We start from the raw sequence: 20978 nt of genomic DNA, 5'->3' as shown, positions 1-20978 counted from the left end.
ATAGACCCCTGAGGCACACCACAAGAAAGATCATAAGGGGTAGAATGTATATCAAGAAGAGAGACCTGGTGTGTACGACCAGTTAAGAAGGAGGAGAACCACTGAAGAACTGCCCCCCCCCCCCAAAAAAAAAAACCTACCTCTGTCAATCTTTTATTGTAAACAGCCTTCATTTGAAAGGTGGCATAACAAACATACAAATATGTAAATAAAAAAATCATGTGCTTTTTCTTCAATACTTTATGACCTATACTTAAGATTTTTTGATCATGAGTATATTAAGACATTTCAAAATTATATAATTACTTACACATTAATAAAGTGCACAATGGTGTATAAGTGAAACAGGTCTGGACAAGATATGATGACCAGTTGTATACATTTTCACATTTATATCTGATATTCTCTCTTTTTTTCAAAACTTTCTCTAAAGAGTTTCGATATTTGCAATACTTATTTCATAATGACTAAATATATATAGGTACAAAAGTTGTTAAAAAAAACCTTTTTAATACAATACAGGAGTGTGCTTTACTATTGTTTTGTCTGTTTGATAACCCCTTTTTGTGTTTTTGACATATGTTTATATTTTCTTTATTGAGCATCATTTTCCCTTTTCTACTTGACCCCCCCCCCCCCCCCCAATTAATATAATACTGTTAGCCCACCACTTCTGCTTTCCTCCTCATTTCTGGCTAATGGGAGAGGAGGACACATGCATATCGTGTCATTCTTTTGGCCTATGAGGATCGATGCAAGCATCTCTCTAACTTCCTCTGGCCCATGATGCCCAGCATAAGTGTGGCCGGAGGCCTCTTCCTTCTGGCCCGTGCAAGTTTTGAGCATAGTATTAAGAGCCTTGTGCAATTGGCAGAGCCAGTGCAAGGGTATTGGGAATCCTAGTAGAACTTTAAGCCTTGCACCCTCCAATTAATTTTCAGACCTTTGCTCCCCTCCCCCCTGAGATTTTCATAATTAAACTTTGCAATAATTATGATCTCTCCACCAGTGCTGTTCTGTCTTGTACAAAAATGACTGAATATGCATCCTTTGGAAATCTATTTTCATGTGTTTAAATGTTAACATATGTACAAATATAATACAAGTATAAATCTCACATCACAGTGTCTCACAATCACGTCTATGTTTTTTCAAGGAAAATTGCTAAAAAAAAATTTGAGGCAGACATAAATTTGTGAATTGATAGAAATCCAGGAATACAAATTCCTGGATACAAGTTACTCAGAGTCTAACAAACTTGCCATACTAAAAGAACACTAATTCCCAGAACTAAAACATGTATGAAAAGGCATCTATGCAAATATTGCATGGGGCCCTAAAAAGCCAAAACCACCACCTAATATGAAACAGAATAAATTAGACTGCTATAAATCTATGTGCAGAATTTAGATGTTAACGGAATACCTTACCCCATGTATGCAGAAAACAGACCTTCTCTAAATACAGAACAGGTGACCACAAATTAGAAATATGAGGACACAAACCATATTCTCCTTTGCTCTGTTATCCACTCCCTCACTGTTCCTGCAGACAAGAGGGGTGGGTAATAGGAGGTGGAAAAGGGTTAAACTAGGGCGCAGACTGGCTCTTCTGATCTGCACTGTGCTCACTCTGGCCTCTCCCTCTCTGTTCAGTTCAGTTCCCTGCCTTAGAGGGGGAGGAACTGGAGCAGGAAGCAGATGTCTGTTCTCTGTTGCTTTGACTTTACATTGGGCAGTAGGTTCATTAACACAAGGCACCCTATAATGCAGTCAGTGGCAGAGGCAAGATCTAACACACAAACTGCAGACAGAATGTAGAGTTAGATATCAACCACAGGAAACAGCAGTGTGGTAATGGTCTCTTTATTTGAGTACTAGCCGTTAAGCTCGTTAAAACGGGCGACATTTTTGTTGTGAAAAATGTAATGAAATAGCCAAAGCAAGAAATGAGTGGATGTCTACAGTACACTTTTATATACTACAACCCTCCTCTCTCCCCTGCCTCCCTCCAGCCACCCATGTCCAGCGACTCTTCTCTCTCCCCTGCCCCCCTCCAGCCACCCATGTCCAGCGACCCTCGTCTCTCCCCTGCCCCCCTCCAGCCACCCATATCCAGCGACCCTCCCCTCTCCCCTGCCCCCCCTCCAGCCACCCAGGTTGTCCAGCGAATTCTTTGGGGCAGGCAGGAAAGATCCCCAGTCTTGCCTTCCCGCTGCCGGATCGCTCTTCAACATGGCCGCCGAGACTTCCAGCGGTGGCCTCGCGAGACTTTTGCTGATGTCTCGGCGGCCATGTTGAAGAGCGATCCGGCAGTGGGGGAGGGTCAGCGCCGGCAGCGGGCAGGCAAGACTGGGGATCTTTCCTGCCTGCCCCGAAGAATTCGCTGGACAACCTGGGTGGCTGGAGGGGGGGGGGCAGGGGAGAGAGGAGAGTCGCTGGACCTGGGTGGCTGGAGGGGGGGCAGGGGGAAAGGAGGGTCGCTGGAACTGGGTGACTGGAGGGGGGGGCAGGGGGAGAGGAGGGTCGCTGGACCTGGATGGCTGGAGGAGGGCAGGGGAGAGAGGAGGGTGGCTGGAGGGGGGGCAGGGGACAGAGGAGAGTCGCTGGACATGGGTGGTTGGAGGGGGGCAGGGGACAGAGGAGGGTCGCTGTATAGCGCTGCCTACGTTTAGTATAGCGCTTTAGAAATAAGTAGTAGTAGGTGTTGCGGTTATGATCAGCTGACGTCGGGAGAAACCTGTGACGTGCCGCGCATGTGCAGAACAGCACACTTCCCTTAACAGCTGTTCTGTGAGTCCAATGCATGAGTGGAACGTTGATGACAGCTGCTCTCTACTGCGCATTTGCGGGTGAGTCGGTCACCTCTCATTTATATAGTTAGATATTCACTTGATATTAAAGAAAAGCCTCCAATAATGCATGGCACAGGGCCACTGTCCCTTTTTACCCAAAAGTAAAAGTAGCACTGTACTCTCTGCCGGTACACACATTTTATAAAGTACATGCATACATTGTAACATCATGTGGACATGGGATGTGGATCACATAAAAGCATCATTCTCTAGTTGGTACATCTGTTAGTGTGCACATATACACCCACAGTTTTATTTATAAAAATCTTTACATGATAAACATGCTTTAATTGTTGATAAAGGATAAAAGTTCCTCTTCTGGTTCCATTTCCCACCCCCCCACCCCACACCAGTAGAAGCCAATGTACTAATGCATAGGATTTCCTGTAGATTTTCTACCACTGTAAATAAACTGGGTGGCAAACCTCTGTAAGAAAATTTGGTACTGCCGCAGTGCATAAACTGTGGGACCCTTTTATTAAAGTTTAATGCATGCTAATGGAATTAGCCCATTTTATACCTGTGGGCTTCTTAGCATTTAGCACATTGCTAAGCTTTATTTTTCTTACATTTGTACCTCGCGCTTTCCCACTCATAGCAGGTTCAATATAGCTTACATATTATATACAGGTACTTATTTGTACCTGGGGCAATGGAGGGTTAAGTGACTTGCCCAGAGTCACAAGGAGCTGCCTGTGCCTGCAGTGGGAATCGAACCCAGTTCCCCAGGACCAAAGTCCACCACTCTAACCACTAGGCCACTCCTCTACTCCACTTTTAATAAAAAGGCTCCTAAATTGCAGCCTCTCTTTATTGCTAAATTAAAATAAAATTTTGCACATAGGAGAATGTGTGAAGTTCAAAATAGCTGACACACAGGAACTTGAAACAAGTATCTCAAGTAAACATTTTACTTCAGGATAGCGTGTCTTCATTTAGTCTGTACTCTAAATAAAAGAAAGAGAAAATGACAGAATTAAATGCAGGTTTTGCCTGAAGAGCAGTGGAGATTTTTTACAGATTGCAGTGTTCCAAGAGTCAAGGCAGGAATTTATATGGCAGGCTGTGTTCATCAAAGTTATCAAATTTCCCAGCATACATTTTCATATCTGGCTCTTGTTCTTTCACTTTGGAGCTGGATCTCCTGACATGACTTATTTTTTGTGTTGTTGATGTAGATGGAGGAGGTGGAGTTTCGTAACTGGATTGAGAAGATCCAGGCAAGGATGTTGTCACAGTCAATGGATACACCTCAGCAACTGCATTCGGTCTTCGAGTCTCTCATAGCCAAAAAGCAGACACTGTGTGAAATGCTGCAAGCCTGGAATAACAGGTCAGTCATAGCTGATAATCCTCCTGCAAGGAAATAAAATCTAAGGTCACCTGAGCCAATTTTGTCAAGTATCCATCATTGCCCCTTTATGACCATGAATGGCTGAATATAAGAATTAAAGTGTCCTACAAACATAGAAAATGGGTTTATATGCAATTCCTATCTAAGGTTTATAGGACCTCAGTAGTGGGATTGAATGCAGAAACAAACTTTCCACCATCACAGTTCTGCTCCCAGATCGTCACTGGTCCAAAGTTTTTATTTTGTTTTTCTAATAGTGTTTGTATGTTGAATTGCATCTTCATATTGATTATAGTGAGAGATCTTCAAAATATAAGTTCAAAGACTTATTTTTAAAAATGTTGGCTCCAGGTTTGCTTTTAGACTTTTGGTGTGGTCATGAACATAAAAATTGCCATACTAGGTCGTACCAAAAAGTCCATCAGGCCTAGTATCCTATTTTACAGCAATATCAGATCTAGGTCTCAAGTATATTTGGCAGGATCCCAAAATGTGGTAATTTCCATTCTACACCCCTACGGATAAGCAGTGGCTTTCTCCAGCTCTGCCTTAATAATAGTTTATAGACTTTTCATCCAGGAATTTACTCAAACCTCTTTTAAACCTGGAGGAGTGGCCTAGTGGTTAGGGTGGTGGACTTTGGTCCTGAGGAACTGAGGAACTTAGTTCGATTCCCACTTCAGGCACAGGCAGCTCCTTGTGACTCTGGGCAAGTCACTTAACCCTCCATTGCCCCATGTAAGCTGCATTGAGCCTGCCATGAGTGGGAAAGTGCGGGGTACAAATGTAACAGAATAAAATAAACCCAGCTACACTAAGCTTCCTTTACTAAATCATCTGGCAATGAGTTCCAGAGTCTTTATATTGAATGAAAATGTGTTTTCATCTATTTGTTTTAAATGTATTACTGTGTTACTTCATAGTGTCCCTTAGTGTTTGTACTTTTTAATAACAGAGAGAAATCATTTGCATTTACCAGTTCCACGCCACTTAATATTTTATAGTCCTCTCTTTATTTTATTAAAATTTTTAGGAGTATGTTTACTAAGGCGCATTAGTGTTTTTAGCCTGTGTGAAGAAACTGTGTTTTAAGCCTGTAAAATGTATTGGATATTTTCCTGTCTTAAATATGTCTGAAGTGTATTTATCCTGTTTGTCCAGCAAATGGTGCATGTTTATTCTTAAAGCTGTTACAGAGGACTGACTTCTGTTTCTTTTATTTGGCACACAGATAATAGGAAGTCCCTGTAGTGATGTAACCAGTTTTTATTTGAAACTTGGCTGTTCTGGGCTCTGATTGGCCTGAAGTTTTGAAATTACCCAGCAGTGGCTGGCTGTTGTGTCAGTTTCAGCCTGGGAGGAGGACAGAGAAATCTCTTTTGCTGAAGCTCTGTTAACAGATATATGCCTTGATCTTCCCAGATACTTTCTAGGAAGTATGCAAGTGCTTAGTTAGTGTTATGATTGATCCTTATTTATTAACTGTTATTGCTTGCCAATTGCACTATTTTGTTCCACATTTCAATATTTTTTAAGAGAATAAACATAATTGTTCGTTCGCCCTTTTGTCTGGACTGATAAAGAATCCTGATGATTTGTGTGTGGGATCTGTGAGTGCTTTCTGCGAACTGTGTGACCACTGGGAGTGTGGCTGCAGTAACCTAGAAATCACTGAGGATAATTTGAGAGTGGGAGACTCACCCAGAGGCAGTTGTGGTCCAGTCAGTGGGAGGAAGGTGCTAGTGTAGAGGATGAGCGGCAGGTGCAGGCGGACCTGAACTGTGCTGGGGGTAGACCCTCTAAGTGGCCACAGGACCCTCTAAGTGGCTAGGCATTTCTTGACAACGTGCCTTTAAAGTTAAGGTGTGTTAAATGCTAACATGCCAATACATTCCTATTGGCACATTAGCGGTTAACGCATGTCAACCATTAATGTGCGTTGAAAACACTAACGCACCTATAGCGCACCTTAGTAAATATACCCCTTAATGTATTGTGCATAGAATTCACCAAGAAAATGAAAAACAAATTCAAAGAAAGAAAGAAATATTTATTGCTACATTACTAAGCACCTAGCCAACATCATGGGAACCAACTAATTTAACTGTGAGAACAATACCTCATCAGCTCAGAAATAACTTGTATAACATATAAACTACATATGTAGAACAACTTTTATCTCTGCTCCCGAATAATTTAAGTAAAAATATCTTGCAAAATGTTTCTATTTAACGATGTGTTCTGTTAATCCCTCCTTTTTTTTAACTCATTTGAGTTCTCCTGGAGCAACCTGAAGAGACTTCTAACTTCTCTACTGTAAGCTCCCCTCTCCCTCTCTGGCCTATCTATAATGGAGTTCTTTCCCCCCTTTCCCATCACCATCATTCTCATCTCTGTCCTGATGTTGTTTCACATTATAATTGTAAGCTGCCTAGATGGTCTTCCTTTTGAGGCGAGTTAGTAAATAATAATAAAACTTGGAGATTTATTAGAGAAAATTCTCTAGATGAGTAGGGATCTAAAAACTCATATTGATTTGTTTTCATGTGTGACGAGACACTTGCAGGGAAATTTAAGGGAAAATAAAGCACCCATAGCCAAAACATTAGGCTTCATCTGTAGAAAAGCTTTTCTTAATTGAGTTGATCTGGCTACATCAGGAACATACTTATCACTTGACCACAAAAGGCACATGCTTCTTAGCAAAACATAGCATCAATATAGATTTCTTCTGACCCTCTGATTGAAAAGAAACTATAAATGTAGCATGCTTTAAAATTAAATCCTAAGATTCTAAAAATTGAGAAATAATCTAAATTGTCAGGAGAGGCTATTTGATCTAAAAATGTCTCTTCATTATTTGCTCTAGTTCCCCTTGCTAAACAGAAAATAATATCCACAACTAGCAAGTCTAGCTAGGGATACTGCAATACATGTTTTAAATACCTCTTGAAAAGCTCAAGTGAGGCTAGATAATGAGTTACAGGAAAATTTAGTAATCTCAAATTCCTCGCCCTTCTTCTCGCTGGCCTCCCGCTTAGCCATCTATCCCCCCTTCAATCTGTCCAAAATTCCGCTGCACGTCTTATCTACCGTGTGAACCGATACTCTCATATCACCCCTCTCCTCAAGTCGCTTCACTGGCTCCCGATCCGTTACCGTATACAGTTCAAGCTTCTCCTATTGACCTTCAAGTGCACTCAGTCTGCAGCCCCCCATTACCTCTCTACCCTCCTCTCCCCGTATGTTCCCACCCGTAACCTCCGCTTTCAGGACAAATCACTCCTATCCGTATCCTTCTCTACCACCGCTAACTCCAGACTCCGCCCCTTCTGCCTCGCATCACCTTATGCCTGGAACAGACTTCCAGAGCCCATACGCCATGCGCCCTCCCTGCCTATCTTCAAGTCCTTACTCAAAGCCCATCTCTTCTCCCTTGCTTTTGGCACCTAACCACCTTCCCCATTCATGTTACCTACACTGACTACAGAGTTTGTAACCTCTAGATTGTAAGCTACCTACACTGACTACATAAGTTGTAAGTTACCCACACTGACTACATAGTTTGTAACCTTTAGATTGTAAGCTCTCTTGAGCAGGGACTATCCTTCCCCATGTTAAACTTGTACAGCGCTGCGTAACCCTGGCAGCGCTATAGAAATGCTAAGTAGTAGTAGTATATTATGCATGGCTTTGTAGGGATGTATATTAGAGGATAAACTCCTAGTATATAATCTGAGGTACTTGGGCTGGCAGAAAACTACTAAATAGCAATTTTAGGGATACGTGTACCTCTTATTTGTCCTTAGACTCTTCTGACTAGCTGTACCAATGAAACGAACAATTCCACAAATGGAAATATATAATTTATTAGATATAAAAATGTTGCAAAATGCAAAACAAGTTACAAAAATAAACTTGTACTACCAAAAATATAGATTATCACCAAGATAGATATATAAAGAAATCTGATCAGCTAAATAACTCTGTATGAGAGATTATAACAAATATATTGTGGAAAATAAACACTTAGCAGCTAGTAATTCACTGACCACTAGTCCTGAAAAACCAGTCTTTCACAGATAAATGTCATAGACTAGCCCGACTGTAGGTAATAAATCCTGTTCCTTACCCTGCAGTTCGTATTGCAGACTTCTCAGTGGATGAAGAATCGGATTCCACCATTGAGACTCTAGCAGAATTTTCTCTGCAAGTCTATCTCAGTCCAGGAATAAAGTCCAAGTTCTTGACTCTGTATACTAATTACATAGTCTTTTTGGGTAAGGCCTCAGTGCTGCAGCAGAACTGACCTTGTCAGCTTTATCACGAGAAGTCTAGTTCCCTGGTGTTTAGGAAAATCCTCTCTCTCTCTCTCTCTCTCTCTCTCTCTCTGTCTCTCTCTTTTCTCAGAGCAAACTATTCACCAACAAGTCTTCTGTTCTTCTCCCTTCTCCTCTTGTTCTTCAATCCAATGTTGGCATCTTTCTGGGTCAGGTGATACCTATGGACCAATCACAAATGGTGTAATTCTGTCCAGCAGAATTCATAAAAAGAGGCCTTTGTTATTAGCAAAGAAACTTATCAGGTGAGGCGGATGGCAGCAAACCTCCCTCTTGATTCACATATACTCCTGGAGCCATGGTCTCTGTGAAGTAAGCTCCTCCGCTCTTCCCAGGAGATAACGTGTCCATGGATGAAGTCGTCATGGGTATGCCAAGTAGCAATTTTCCTTTGTAGAAAAGCTGGTTTCTGATGGTTTCAGATGTATTCAGGCCACATGCTGGAAAAATCCATATTAGTTATAAAAGAATGGTTCAACTTGTATAGGCCCCAGACCAGCAAAGGTGAGATAGCAGGAAAATAGCCCAACAGCTTCCAACTGGGCATGTATTGGCAAGCTATTTTTGACATTAGAAGTAGCAGCAGACTGCAGTGCAACAGCTTGCCTCTCTAATTTATTAGTGTATCCATTTCAAGAAACATTGCTGCCTGGATGTCTCATTGCCACCTGAAGCTGAATATATCCAAAACTGAGCTCCTTATCTTCCCACCTAAACCAACCTCTCCCCTTCCCCCACTCTCTATTTCTGTTGACAACACACTCATTCTCCCTGTCTCATCTGCTCGTAACCTTGGAGTCATCTTCGACTTCTCCCTCTCCTTCTCTGCACATATTCAACAGATTGCTAAAACCTGTCGTTTCTTCCTCTATAATATTGCCAAAATTTGCCCTTTCCTTTTTGAGCACGCTACCAGAACCCTCATCCACACTCTCATCACTTCTCGCTTGGACTACTGCAACTTGCTTCTCACTGGTCTTCCACACAGCCATCTCACTCCTCTTCAATCTGTTCAAAATTCTGCTGCCCGATTAATATTTCGCCAAAGTTGCTATGCCCATATCAACCCTCTTCTGAAGTCTCTTCGCTGGCTCCCTATCTGTTTCCATATACAGTTCAAGCTCCTCTTATTAACCTATAAGTGCATTCACTCTGCTGCCCCTCACTACCTCTCCACCCTCATCTCTCCCTACACTCCCTCCCAGGATCTCTGTTCACTAGGCAAATCTCTCCTAATTGTACCCTTCTCCTCCATCGTCAACTCCAGACTCCATTCCTTTTATCTTGCCGCACCTTATGCCTGGAATAGAATCCCTGAGCCATTACGTCAAGCTCCATCCCTGGCCGCCTTCAAATCCGGGCTAAAGGCCTACCTGTTTGATGCTGCTTTTAATTCCTAATTTGTCACCTGCTCTTAACCTTTATCTTGTCTTCCTCTCTTCAGTTGTCCCTTTTCCCCTTATGTCCTATCTGTCCTACCTTATCCCTTATTTGTCCTGTCTGTCTGTCTGTCTTGATTATCCTTTATTTGTCCTGTCTGTCTTGATTCAGATGGTAAGCTCTTTGAGCAGGGACTGTCTTTCTTCATGTTAAATTGTGAAGTGCTGCGTATGACTGGTAGCGCTATACAAATGATTTATAGTAGTAGTAGTATGTTCTGAAAATTTAGCTGCAGGTTCCTCAGAAAATTTACAAAGCTGAGACAATATTATTTGCAGAGCATTCTCAGTTAGAGATGCTGCATTCCATATGTTTTGCAAAGTAATTTCTTTATTCTGGGGAGAGAAGGTCTTGTGTCTACCTTCAAATTTAATAAGCAGACATCTGAACTGTAACCAGTAAGGGAATAGTCAGCAACGTTAGACCCTACAACAGATCTATGAGTCATCCTCCCTCAAAGGAACGTCTGGCTTAGGTAAACTACCCTCACCAGTGGCGTAGCCAAGGGTGGGCTTGGGTGGGCCCAGGCCCACCCACTTTGAGCTCAGGCCCACCCAGTACCAGCATAGCTATAATGTGGCTGGCAGGGATCCCTAAGCCCCACCAGCCGAAAACTCGAAACAACTGTCCCTCCTGCATACCTTGTAAATAGCAGATCTTCGCCTGCAGTGAGCAGTGACTGATGCATACTGCTCGCACCGGCCCCATAGCCTTCGCTCTGATGTATTCCCGCCTATGCGCAAACAGGAAGTTGAATCAGAGGGAAGGGTATGGAGCCAACATCAGCAGTGTATATTAGTTGCTGCCCGTTGCCGGTGAAAATCTGCTATTTAAAAGGTATTCAGAAGAGGGAGGATATTTGAGAGACCATATGGCATGCAGGTGAGAGGAGGGATCACATCATCTGTGGGATGAGGCGGGGTTCTTCTGCCCACCCATCTTGGGCCCAGGCCCACCCAAACTTTGGTGTCTGGCTATGCCCCTGACCCTCACCAGTGAAGGTTAGGTTCCCCTCTCGCAAAAACATCATGGACTTGGTGGGGGGGGGGGGGGGGGGGGGGGGGGGAGGGGGCTATGTTTTCACTTATTTGAAGTTAAAGGAGGTGCTATTGTGAGATAAAGTACTCACAATTCTGGGGATAGTTGTGCCTATTAAGGTCCGTACATGTTGATTCATCAAGTCTTTGACAGTGATAACTTTTGCTGTTCCAACTCCACTGCCTTTAGTAAACAATGTCACTGTGAGCTTTTATGTGGTGCTATAAGTAGCTGAAAAGAAAGCCCTTGATGTAGCAGTTTTAGTGAAATGATTCCTCCTTCAAGTGTGATAAAGCTATATATTTTTTGCTCAATTTTGTAATGTTTGCAGTTGATGCACTTTTTGATATAGCTTTATTTATTTATTTATTTTATTGCATTTGTACCCCATATTTTCCCACCTTTTTGCAGGGTCAATGTGGCTTACAGAGTAATACGCACATATGTGATTACTTTGAATGATGTTATTATGGACAGAGACTGTGGAACATTGCATTGAAGAATTGGGAGAGGAATTTTTCAGGACTGATGAAAAAAACGGTTGACCTGTTAGTGATACCAATAAGGCTTTGTAGTCTGAGGTCCTTTTCTCCTCTTTTTATTTTTTGTTATTTTTTTAAGTTAAATTCTCCGAGGACAAGCAGGCTGCTTGTTCTCACTGATGGGTGACGTCCATGGCACCCCCTCCAATCGGAATCTTCACTAGCAAAGACGTTTGCTAGTCCTCGCGCGTCGATGCGTACCGCGCATGCGCGGTCGTCTTCCCGCCCGAACCGGCTCGTGTTCGTCAGTCTTCTTTTGTCCGCGCTTGGGACGGTCGTGTTTTTGCCGCCGTTTCGTGCCCCTCAGAGGACCCTCACGCGTCTTTCGTGTTTTCAAAAAAAAAAAAAGAAAGAGACCTTTTTCCCGTATTGCTAGCTTTTTCCCAGCGTAAGTTTTCTTTTGCTTTCGGCAGTGGCCTTGTTGGCCGCTCGTACGGGTTTTTTCCCCCCCTTTTTGTCTCGGCATGACATTGAAGCCTTCCAGCGGCTTCAAGAAGTGCACCCAGTGCGCCGGGGTAATCTCGCTCACTAATAGGCACGCCTCGTGTCTTCAGTGTCTGGGGGCTGGGCACCGCCCGCAGGCCTGTAGTCTTTGTGCCCTTTTGCAAAAGAGGACTCGGGTAGCGAGATTGGCCCAGTGGAACGTTCTGTTCTCCGGCGCTTCAACGGCATCGGCATCGAGAGATTCGTCGGTTGCATCGGCGTCGGCAGCACCGAAGTCTTCGGAGTCAGCATCGGCATCGACTGCATCGAGGCGTCCTCCTCCTGCATCGTCGGTACCGAGGCTTCGGAAGAGTGCGTCGGCGGTACCGGGACCCCCTCTGGTGCTGATGTCATCGGACGGTGGTGCTTCGTCTGGAGTGCAGGTGAGGGCTGTCCATTCCCCTGCTGGTGGCGGTGAGCCTTCGGGTAGGTCTCCTCCTGCCCTGAGGGCTCCTGCAGTACAGCCCCCCCCCCGGGATCGACCATCTTCGGCCCCGAGGAAGAGACGTCTGGATTCAACGTCCTCCTCATCGGTACCGGGGAGTTCCGGTGACATGCTTCGCTCGAAGAAGTCGAAGAAGCATCGTCACCGGTCACCTTCCCGACTGGGTACCGGGAGCTCTGGGTCGCCGAGGGAGTCGGCACCCAGCAGGCATCGGCACCGGGAGGACCGCTCACCCTCCATCCAGGAGGTGTCGGTGCGCTCTACCTCGGACAGCCCGGTACCGCCTCCATGCCCGGAACAGATTCTGACCTCGACGCCTGCACCAGCTTCCCAGTCTTTCTCTATAGCCGCTCTGCACGAGAGTCTCCGGGCCGTTCTTCCTGGCATTCTGGAAGACCTGTTGCGCCCTTCTCCTCCGGTACCGGGGGAGCTTCCGCCACCAGTGCCGTCGAGTGAGGCGACAGCTGGCCCTTTGCCCGGGGTGAGGTCCCCGGTACCGGTGCCGCTTGCGGTACCGGTTTCGGCTGCCTCCCAGGTGGACTCCCCAACGACGTTGGGGGAGGGAGCTTCGCCGCTGCCGGCCAGGGAGTCCACCTCTCAACGCTCCCACCATGGCCGTGGTTCCACCGAGTCGAGACGGACACGGCTTCAGACACAGGTCCGTGAACTTGTGTCTGATACCGATGATGAGGCCTCGTGGGAGGCAGAGGAGGACATCAGATATTTCTCTGACGAGGAGTCTGATGGCCTTCCTTCTGACGCCACTCCCTCCCCTGAAAGGCAGCTTTCTCCTCCCGAGAGTCTGTCTTTCTCGGCCTTTGTCCGGGAGATGTCTATGGCCATCCCCTTCCCGGTGGTTATGGAGGATGAGCCAAGGGCTGAAATGTTTGAGCTCTTGGACTATCCTTCTCCACCTAAGGAAGCATCCACAGTACCCATGCATCATGTCCTGAAAAAGACATTGCTGGTGAACTGGACCAAGCCTCTGACTAATCCCCACATTCCCAAAAAGATAGAATCCTAATATCGGATCCATGGAGACCCAGAGCTGATGCGCACTCAGTTGCCTCATGACTCTGGTGTGGTGGATCTGGCCCTGAAGAAGGCTAAGAATTCTAGGGAGCATGCTTCGGCGTCCCCGGGCAAAGACTCTAGAACCTTAGACTCCTTTGGGAGGAAGGCCTACCATTCTTCCATGCTCGTGGCCAAGATTCAATCTTACCAGCTCTACACGAGCATCCATATGCGGAATAATGTGCGGAAGCTGGCGGACTTGGTGGACCAGCTCCCTTCTGAGCAAGCCAAGCCGTTTCAGGAGGTGGTCAGGCAGCTGAAGGCTTGTAGGAAATTCCTGGCCAGAGGGGTATTTGATACCTTTGATGTTGCGTCCAGGGCCGCTGCTCAAGGTGTGGTGATGCGCAGACTCTCATGGCTGCGTGCCTCCGACCTGGAGAATAGGCTCCAGCAGCGGATTACGGACTCCCCTTGCCGTGCAGATAACATTTTGGAGAGAAAGTCGAACAGGTGGTAGAACAGCTCCACCAGCGGGATAACGCTTTCAACAAATTCTCCCGCCAGCAGCCTTCAGCATCTACCTCTTCAGGTAGACGTTTTTATGGGGGAAGGAGGACTGTTCCCTACTCTTCTGGTAAGCGTAGGTACAATCCTCCCTCTCGACAGCCTGCGGCCCAGCCTAAGCCCCAGCGCGCTCGCTCTCGTCAGCAGCGTGCGCCTCAGCAAGGCCCCACAGCTCCCCAGCAAAAGCAGGGGGCGAGCTTTTGACTGGCTCCAGCAGAGCATAGCCGAGATCAAAGTGTCCTTGCCGGACGATCTGCCAGTCGGGGGGAGGTTGAAAGCTTTTCACCAAAGGTGGCCTCTTATAACCTCCGACCGCTGGGTTCTCCAAATAGTCCGGCAAGGATACGCCCTCAATTTGGCCTCCATGCCTCCAAATTGCCCACCGGGAGCTCAGTCTTTCAGCTTCCAGCACAAGCAGGTACTTGCAGAGGAACTCTCCGCCCTTCTCAGCGCCAATGCGGTCGAGCCCGTGCCACCCGGGGAAGAAGGGCTGGGATTCTATTCCAGGTACTTCCTTGTGGAAAAGAAAACAGGGGGGATGCGTCCCATCCTAGACCTAAGGGCCCTGAACAAATATCTGGTCAAAGAGAAGTTCAGGATGCTTTCCCTGGGCACCCTTCTTCCCATGATTCAGGATAAAGATTGGCTATACTCTCTGGACTTAAAGGATGCTTACATGCATATCCCGATACTGCCAGCTCACAGACAGTATCTTCGATTCCGTCTGGGAACGCGTCACTTCCAGTACTGTGTGCTACCCTTTGGGCTTGCGTCTGCGCCCAGGGTGTTCACGAAGTGCCTGGCTGTGGTAGCAGCAGCGCTTCGCAGACTGGGAGTGCACGTGTTTCCTTATCTCGATGATTGGCTGGTGAAGAACACATCCGAGGCAGGAGCTCTACAGTCCATGCAGATGACTATTCGCCTCCTGGAGCTACTGGGGTTTGTGATAAATTATCCAAAGTCCCATCGTCTCCCAGTACAGAGACTTGAATTCATAGGAGCTCTGCTGGATTCTCGGACGGCTCGTGCCTATCTCCCGGAGACAAGGGCCAACAATCTGTTGTCCCTCGTCTCGCGGGTGCGAGCGTCCCAGCAGATCACAGCTCGGCAGATGTTGAGATTGCTTGGCCACATGGCCTCCACAGTACATGTGACTCCCATGGCTCGTCTTCGCATGCGATCTGCTGAATGGACCCTAGCTTCCCAGTGGTTTCAGGCTGCTGGGGATCTAGAGGACATGATCCACCTGTCCACTGGTGGACGATTTGGGCCAATTTGACTCTGGGACGCCCTTTCCAAATTCCTCAGCCGCAAAAAGTGCTGACTACGGATGCGTCTCTCCTGGGGTGGGGAGCTCATGTCGATGGGCTTCACACCCAGGGAAGCTGGTCCCTCCAGGAACAATGTCTACAGATCAATCTCCTGGAGTTACGAGCGGTCTGGAACACTCTAAAGGCTTTCAGAGATCGGCTGTCCCACCAAATTATCCAAATTCAGACAGACAACCAGTTTGCCATGTATTACATCAACAAGCAGGGGGGCACCGGATCTCGCCCCCTGTGTCAGGAAGCCGTCAGCATGTGGCTGTGGGCTCGCCGTCACGGCATGTTTCTCCAAGCCAGATATCTGGCTGGAGTAAACAACAGTCTGGCCGACAGGTTGAGCAGGATTATGCAACCTCACAAGTGGTCGCTCAACTCCAGAGTAGTGCGCCGGATCTTCCAAGAGTGGGGCACCCCCTTGGTAGATCTCTTCGCATCTCGAGCCAACCAGAAGGTCCCTCAATTCTGTTCCAGACTTCAGGCCCACTGCCAACTGGCATCGGATCCCTTCCTCCTGGATGGGGGGAAGGCCTGCTGTATGCTTATCCTCCCATACCGGGAGGACTTTGTTGAAACGCAAGCAAGACCGAGGCACCATGATTCTGATTGCTCCTTTTTGGCCGCGTCAGATCTGGTTCCCTCTTCTTCTGGAGTTGTCCTCCGAAGAACCGTGGAGATTGGAGAGTTTTCCGACCCTCATCACCCAGAACGAAGGGGCGCTTCTGCATCTTAGCCTCCGGTCTCTGGCTCTCACGGCCTGGATGTTGAGAGCGTAGACTTTGCCTCTTTGGGTCTGTCAGAGGGTGTCTCCCGTGTCTTGCTTGCTTCCAGGAAAGATTCCACTAAGAGGAGTTACTTCTTTTTATGGAGGAGGTTTGCTGTCTGGTGTGACAGCAAGGCCCTAGATCCTCGCCCTTGTCCTACACAGACCCTGCTTGACTACCTTCTGCACTTGTGTGAGTCCGGTCTCAAGACCAACTCTGTAAGGGTTCACCTTAGCGCAATCAGTGTATACCATTATCGTGTGGAAGGTAAGCCGATCTCGGGACAGCCTTTAGTTGTTCGCTTTATGAGAGGTTTGCTTTAGTCAAAGCCCCCCATCAAACCTCCTACAGTGTCATGGGATCTCAATGTCGTTCTTACCCAGCTGATGAATCCTCCTTTTGAGCCACTGAATTCATGCCATCTGAAGTACTTGACCTGGAAGGTCATTTTCTTGGTGGCATTAACTTCAGCTCGTAGAGTCAGTGAGCTTCAAGCCCTAGTTGCTCATGCTCCTTATACCAAATTTCATCATAATAGAGTAGTCCTCCACACTCACCCTAAGTTTTTGCCGAAGGTGGTGTCGGAGTTCCATCTGAACCAGTCAATTGTCTTGCCAACATTCTTTCCTTGTCCTCATTCCTGCCCTGCTGAACGTCAGCTGCACACATTGGACTGCAAAAGAGCATTGGCCTTCTATCTGGAGCGGACACAGCCCAATAGACAGTCCGCCCAAATGTTTTTCTTTTGATCCCAACAGGAGGGGAGTGGCTGTGGGGAAACGCACCATCTCCAATTGGCTAGCAGATTGCATTTCCTTCACTTACGCCCAGGCTGGGCTGGCTCTTGAGGGTCATGTCACGGCTCACAATGTTAGAGCCATGGCAGCGTCAGTGGCCCACTTGAAGTCATGTGAATGGGTGGTGAAGTGAAGGGTGTGACTGGGCAAGTTCCGGAACTTACACAGCATAAGTGGTTTTATGTGATATATGTATTGTAATAAAAGGAATTAAATATTTTAAAGGAAGAACGTTTTTTGTGATATAGTTTTGGGATCTGTTCTTCTAGTTTAAATATTTATCCCCAGTAATATATATACCACTTGAAGTCAGCCACTATTGAAGAGATCTGCAAAGCTGCGACGTGGTCATCTGTCCACACATTCACATCTCATTACTGCCTGCAGCAGGATACCTGACGTGACAGTCGGTTCGGGCAGTTGGTGCTTCAGAATCTGTTTGGGGTTTGAATCCAACTCCACCCCCCTAGGTCCATTTTTTATTCTGTTCCAGGCTACACTCTCAGTTAGTTGGATAAGTTGTTAGGTCAATCTCTGTTATGTCCTCGCCGTTGCGAGGCCCAATTGACCTTGTTTGTTGTTTTGAGGGAGCCTGGGGGCTAGGGATACCCCATCAGTGAGAACAAGCAGCCTGCTTGTCCTCGGAGAAAGCGAGTGCTACATACCTGTAGAAGGTATTCTCCGAGGACAGCAGGCTGATTGTTCTCACAAACCCGCCCGCCTCCCCTTTGGAGTTGTGTCTTCCCTTGTCTTTGTTTTGCTACATATGGGACTGACGAACACGAGCCGGTTCGGGCGGGAAGACGACCGCTCATGCGCGGTACGCATCGGCGCGCGAGGACTAGCAAACGTCTTTGCTAGTGAAGATTCCGATTGGAGGGGGTGCCGTGGACGTCACCCATCAGTGAGAACAATCAGCCTGCTGTCCTCGGAGAATACCTTCTACAGGTATGTAGCATTCGCTTTTTGAGCTATTTATGTGGTGTATGTCACATATAGAGCAAAGTTTTTCTACTATGTCAAGTTTGAACCATGGTTTGGTGCTACTGTTCAAAGATTTCAAATGTGCATTAAATTCTACTACTTTGAGTGCATAAGACTGGATATATTAATGATACATTAAGTTTTCTCTCATATGCAAGTTCACTTATAATGTAAAATCAATGTCTGTAGTGGAAATATTACTTATGTCTTCATTCCAGATTGCAGGATCTTTTCCAGCAGGAGAAAGGCAGAAAGCGTCCCTCTGTACCTCCTAGTCCTGGAAAAATGAGACAAGGTGATGAGAACAAGGTAAACACATGATATTGCACAACCAAAAACAAATATGATTAATTGAGTACAGAGAGGAAAAGCAAACTAGGGCTGCCCTATTTCCCCTTATTGTGTGTTTTGTTCTGCATGTACAGGCAACACTTCAAGTGGCAGCAATAGTCCATCTTTGATGGCCTTGACAGCAACTTCCTATGGAGGTGCCTGAAGAGACTGATGAAATTATGATGGTCAAACAGCGGGTGGGAATTTGTTTTGTATTTATAGCCTGGTGTCTCTCAAAATGCTCTGGATTGCATATGTGAACTGATTGTAACAATAACAATTTAATATGACTTTTGATCATAGTGAGTGATTTTAACTTGCATGTTAACAACTTGAGTTGTACAAAGGCTCAGAATTTTTTGAAGCGTGTTGAGGATTGTACATTTATTTAGATAGTGAACGAACCCGCACACTCCATCAGTTTGATGGCCGCACAGTGAGGACACTGGAGAATTCGCTACTGCCTTATGTAAATTACCTTATCTTTTGTTGGCGTTTTTTTCCTTCTCATGCCGAAGAGATGGTGAAAGCAAGTGGATTCTGCCCAGCCGCAGCAGGACACCCCTTTGGCTCAGCAGACAATGATTAGCTGCTTCATGACGCCCATATCTAGGTGTGTAGTGGCTGGCCTGTTGTTGAAGGAACCATCGAGCCTCAGGAGCAAAGTTTAGCTCAGTCCCTCAGGACCAGCACTTCCTCCACAGCCGCAAAATACTATGACATGGGGTTTGCACCAGACATCACAGTGTATGCTGCCTGATGCGACCAAGGGCATGCCGGTTCTCCAGGGAGTGCTTGCGGTAGAAACAACGAAGAGGGAAAGGAGTCAAGCCCTTAAATCTCCTGAAGAATTGATAGAAGGGCGTAGATGGGACTATTCCAACTGCCCCTTCCTTGGTGAGACTCCAATACCATGTGGACAGTCCTGGACTCCATTTACACAATATGTGTAGGAATTTATTCTCAAGTTTATCAGCAGGCACAAAGGATAGCCAGGTGTGAAGAAGCGTTGAAGATCCAGACAGATAAGCTGAAAGAAGCGTTGAAGATCCAGACAGATAAGTTGAATTTATTAGATTCTTCTTTTCAGAAGTCGGGGAGTGTTCAGATGACTTTGGTTCAAGATAAATTAATTTGGATAACTTTACTAGAAATTTGAACTTAAGACTTTTGAATTTTCCTAAAATATTGACTGCTACCCCTAAAGACCTATTTTATAGGTTTTTGAAAGAAAAACTTAAATATTCAGATTCTGAACTTCCATCACTACACAAAATATATTATTTTCCAGTTCTTAGATGTACTAGTTCTCTTGCAGGCAATGCCTTGGTAGAACTGTCCTCTGATAGTCTTAATATAAGTAATGTTTTGGAAAGTTCGGTTGAGGAGGTAGTCTCCAGATCTACATTTGCTTGTAATTTTTGTATTTCAGCAGGATAAGGACACACTTCTGCGCCTCATTTTTAGGTCCTCTGAAGTTCCTTTATTTGAAAGAAAAATCTCTATCTTTCCGGACATTTCTAAGTGGACTCAAAATAGGAGGAAGAAATTTCTGTTGCATGTTATTGCTTTAGAGCAAATCCAAGAAGACAGGAGGAGCCTCCACGGAAAGTCAAAGCAAAACAGCAAAAGTAGAGGCTGACAAATGCGCAAACCAATAGGCGGAGGAGTGGCCTAGTGGTTAGGGTGGTGGACTTTGGTCCTGGGGAACTGAGGAACTGAGTTCGATTCCCGGCAAGTCACTTAACCTTCCATTGCCCGCCGCATAGAGCCTGCCATGAGTGGGAAAGCGCGGGGTACAAATGTAAAAAAAAAAAAAAAAAAAAAGATAATATAAAAAAAAACAGTTTATTCATATCAAGGACCCGACACGGTCCGTGTTTCGGCGCCAAAGCGCCTGCCTCAGGGGTCACAATCAACTTTCTCTGAGAAGAAGCTAATAGGCTTGAATAATTCCTTTATGTATGTAAGTTAATCCACAGAGAGAACAAAAGATCAGCAAACACCACGTGTTCAAGCCTATCAGCTTCTTCTCAGAGAAAGTTGATTGTGACCCCTGAGGCAGGTGCTTTGGCGCCGAAACACGGACCGTGTCGGGTCCTTGATATGAATAAACTGGTTTTTGATATTATCACCCTATTGGTTTGCGCATTTGTCAGCTTCTACTTTTGCTGTTTTCCATGTTATTGCTTTAACATAGTAACATAGTAAATCACGGCAGATATAGAGCTGTATGGTCCATATATAAACTCATTTTACATGGTATATGATACTTTATACCTGAGTTTGATTTGTTCATGCCATTCTCAGGGCACAGACCATAGAAGTCTTCCCAGCACCGTTCTTATACTAAGTTCTGAAGCTAACGTCGAAACCCCTTATAATTTACACTCCAGCCCATCCATATCTATTCAGTCATGATCAGGGCATAGACTGTAGAAGTCTGCCCAGCACCGGTTTTGCTTCTCAATTACCGCATCACCACCTAATCTCCGCTAAGATTCCGTGGATCCATTCCTTTTAAACAGGATTCCTTTGTATTTATCCCAAGCATGTTTGAATTCCATTACCGTTTTCATCTCCTGTGGGAGGGCATTCCACATATCCACCACCCTCTCTGTGAAAAAATACTTCCTGACATTACTCCTGAGTCTGCCCACCTTCAACCTCAACTAAGGTACCCGGGTAAATGTTTAGTCTATTT

The 20978-nt window shown here is 45.8% G+C and overlaps 1 protein-coding gene across 1 annotated transcript in view; it reads left to right on the top strand.

Moving 5' to 3' along the window:
- The window catches only part of PIKFYVE (phosphoinositide kinase, FYVE-type zinc finger containing), a 750252-nt gene that overhangs the window by 474377 nt on the left and 254897 nt on the right, over positions 1-20978 (top strand). The window contains 2 exon segments of the mRNA XM_030210724.1: positions 4033-4187; positions 18160-18250. Coding sequence (XP_030066584.1) covers positions 4033-4187; positions 18160-18250 — 246 coding nt within the window.

Source organism: Microcaecilia unicolor, chromosome 7 (assembly GCF_901765095.1).
Source record: "Microcaecilia unicolor chromosome 7, aMicUni1.1, whole genome shotgun sequence".
NCBI classification, from domain to species: Eukaryota; Metazoa; Chordata; class Amphibia; order Gymnophiona; family Siphonopidae; genus Microcaecilia; species Microcaecilia unicolor.
Note: the sequence above shows the minus strand (reverse complement) of the source record. Positions and strands in the feature narration are given on the sequence as shown.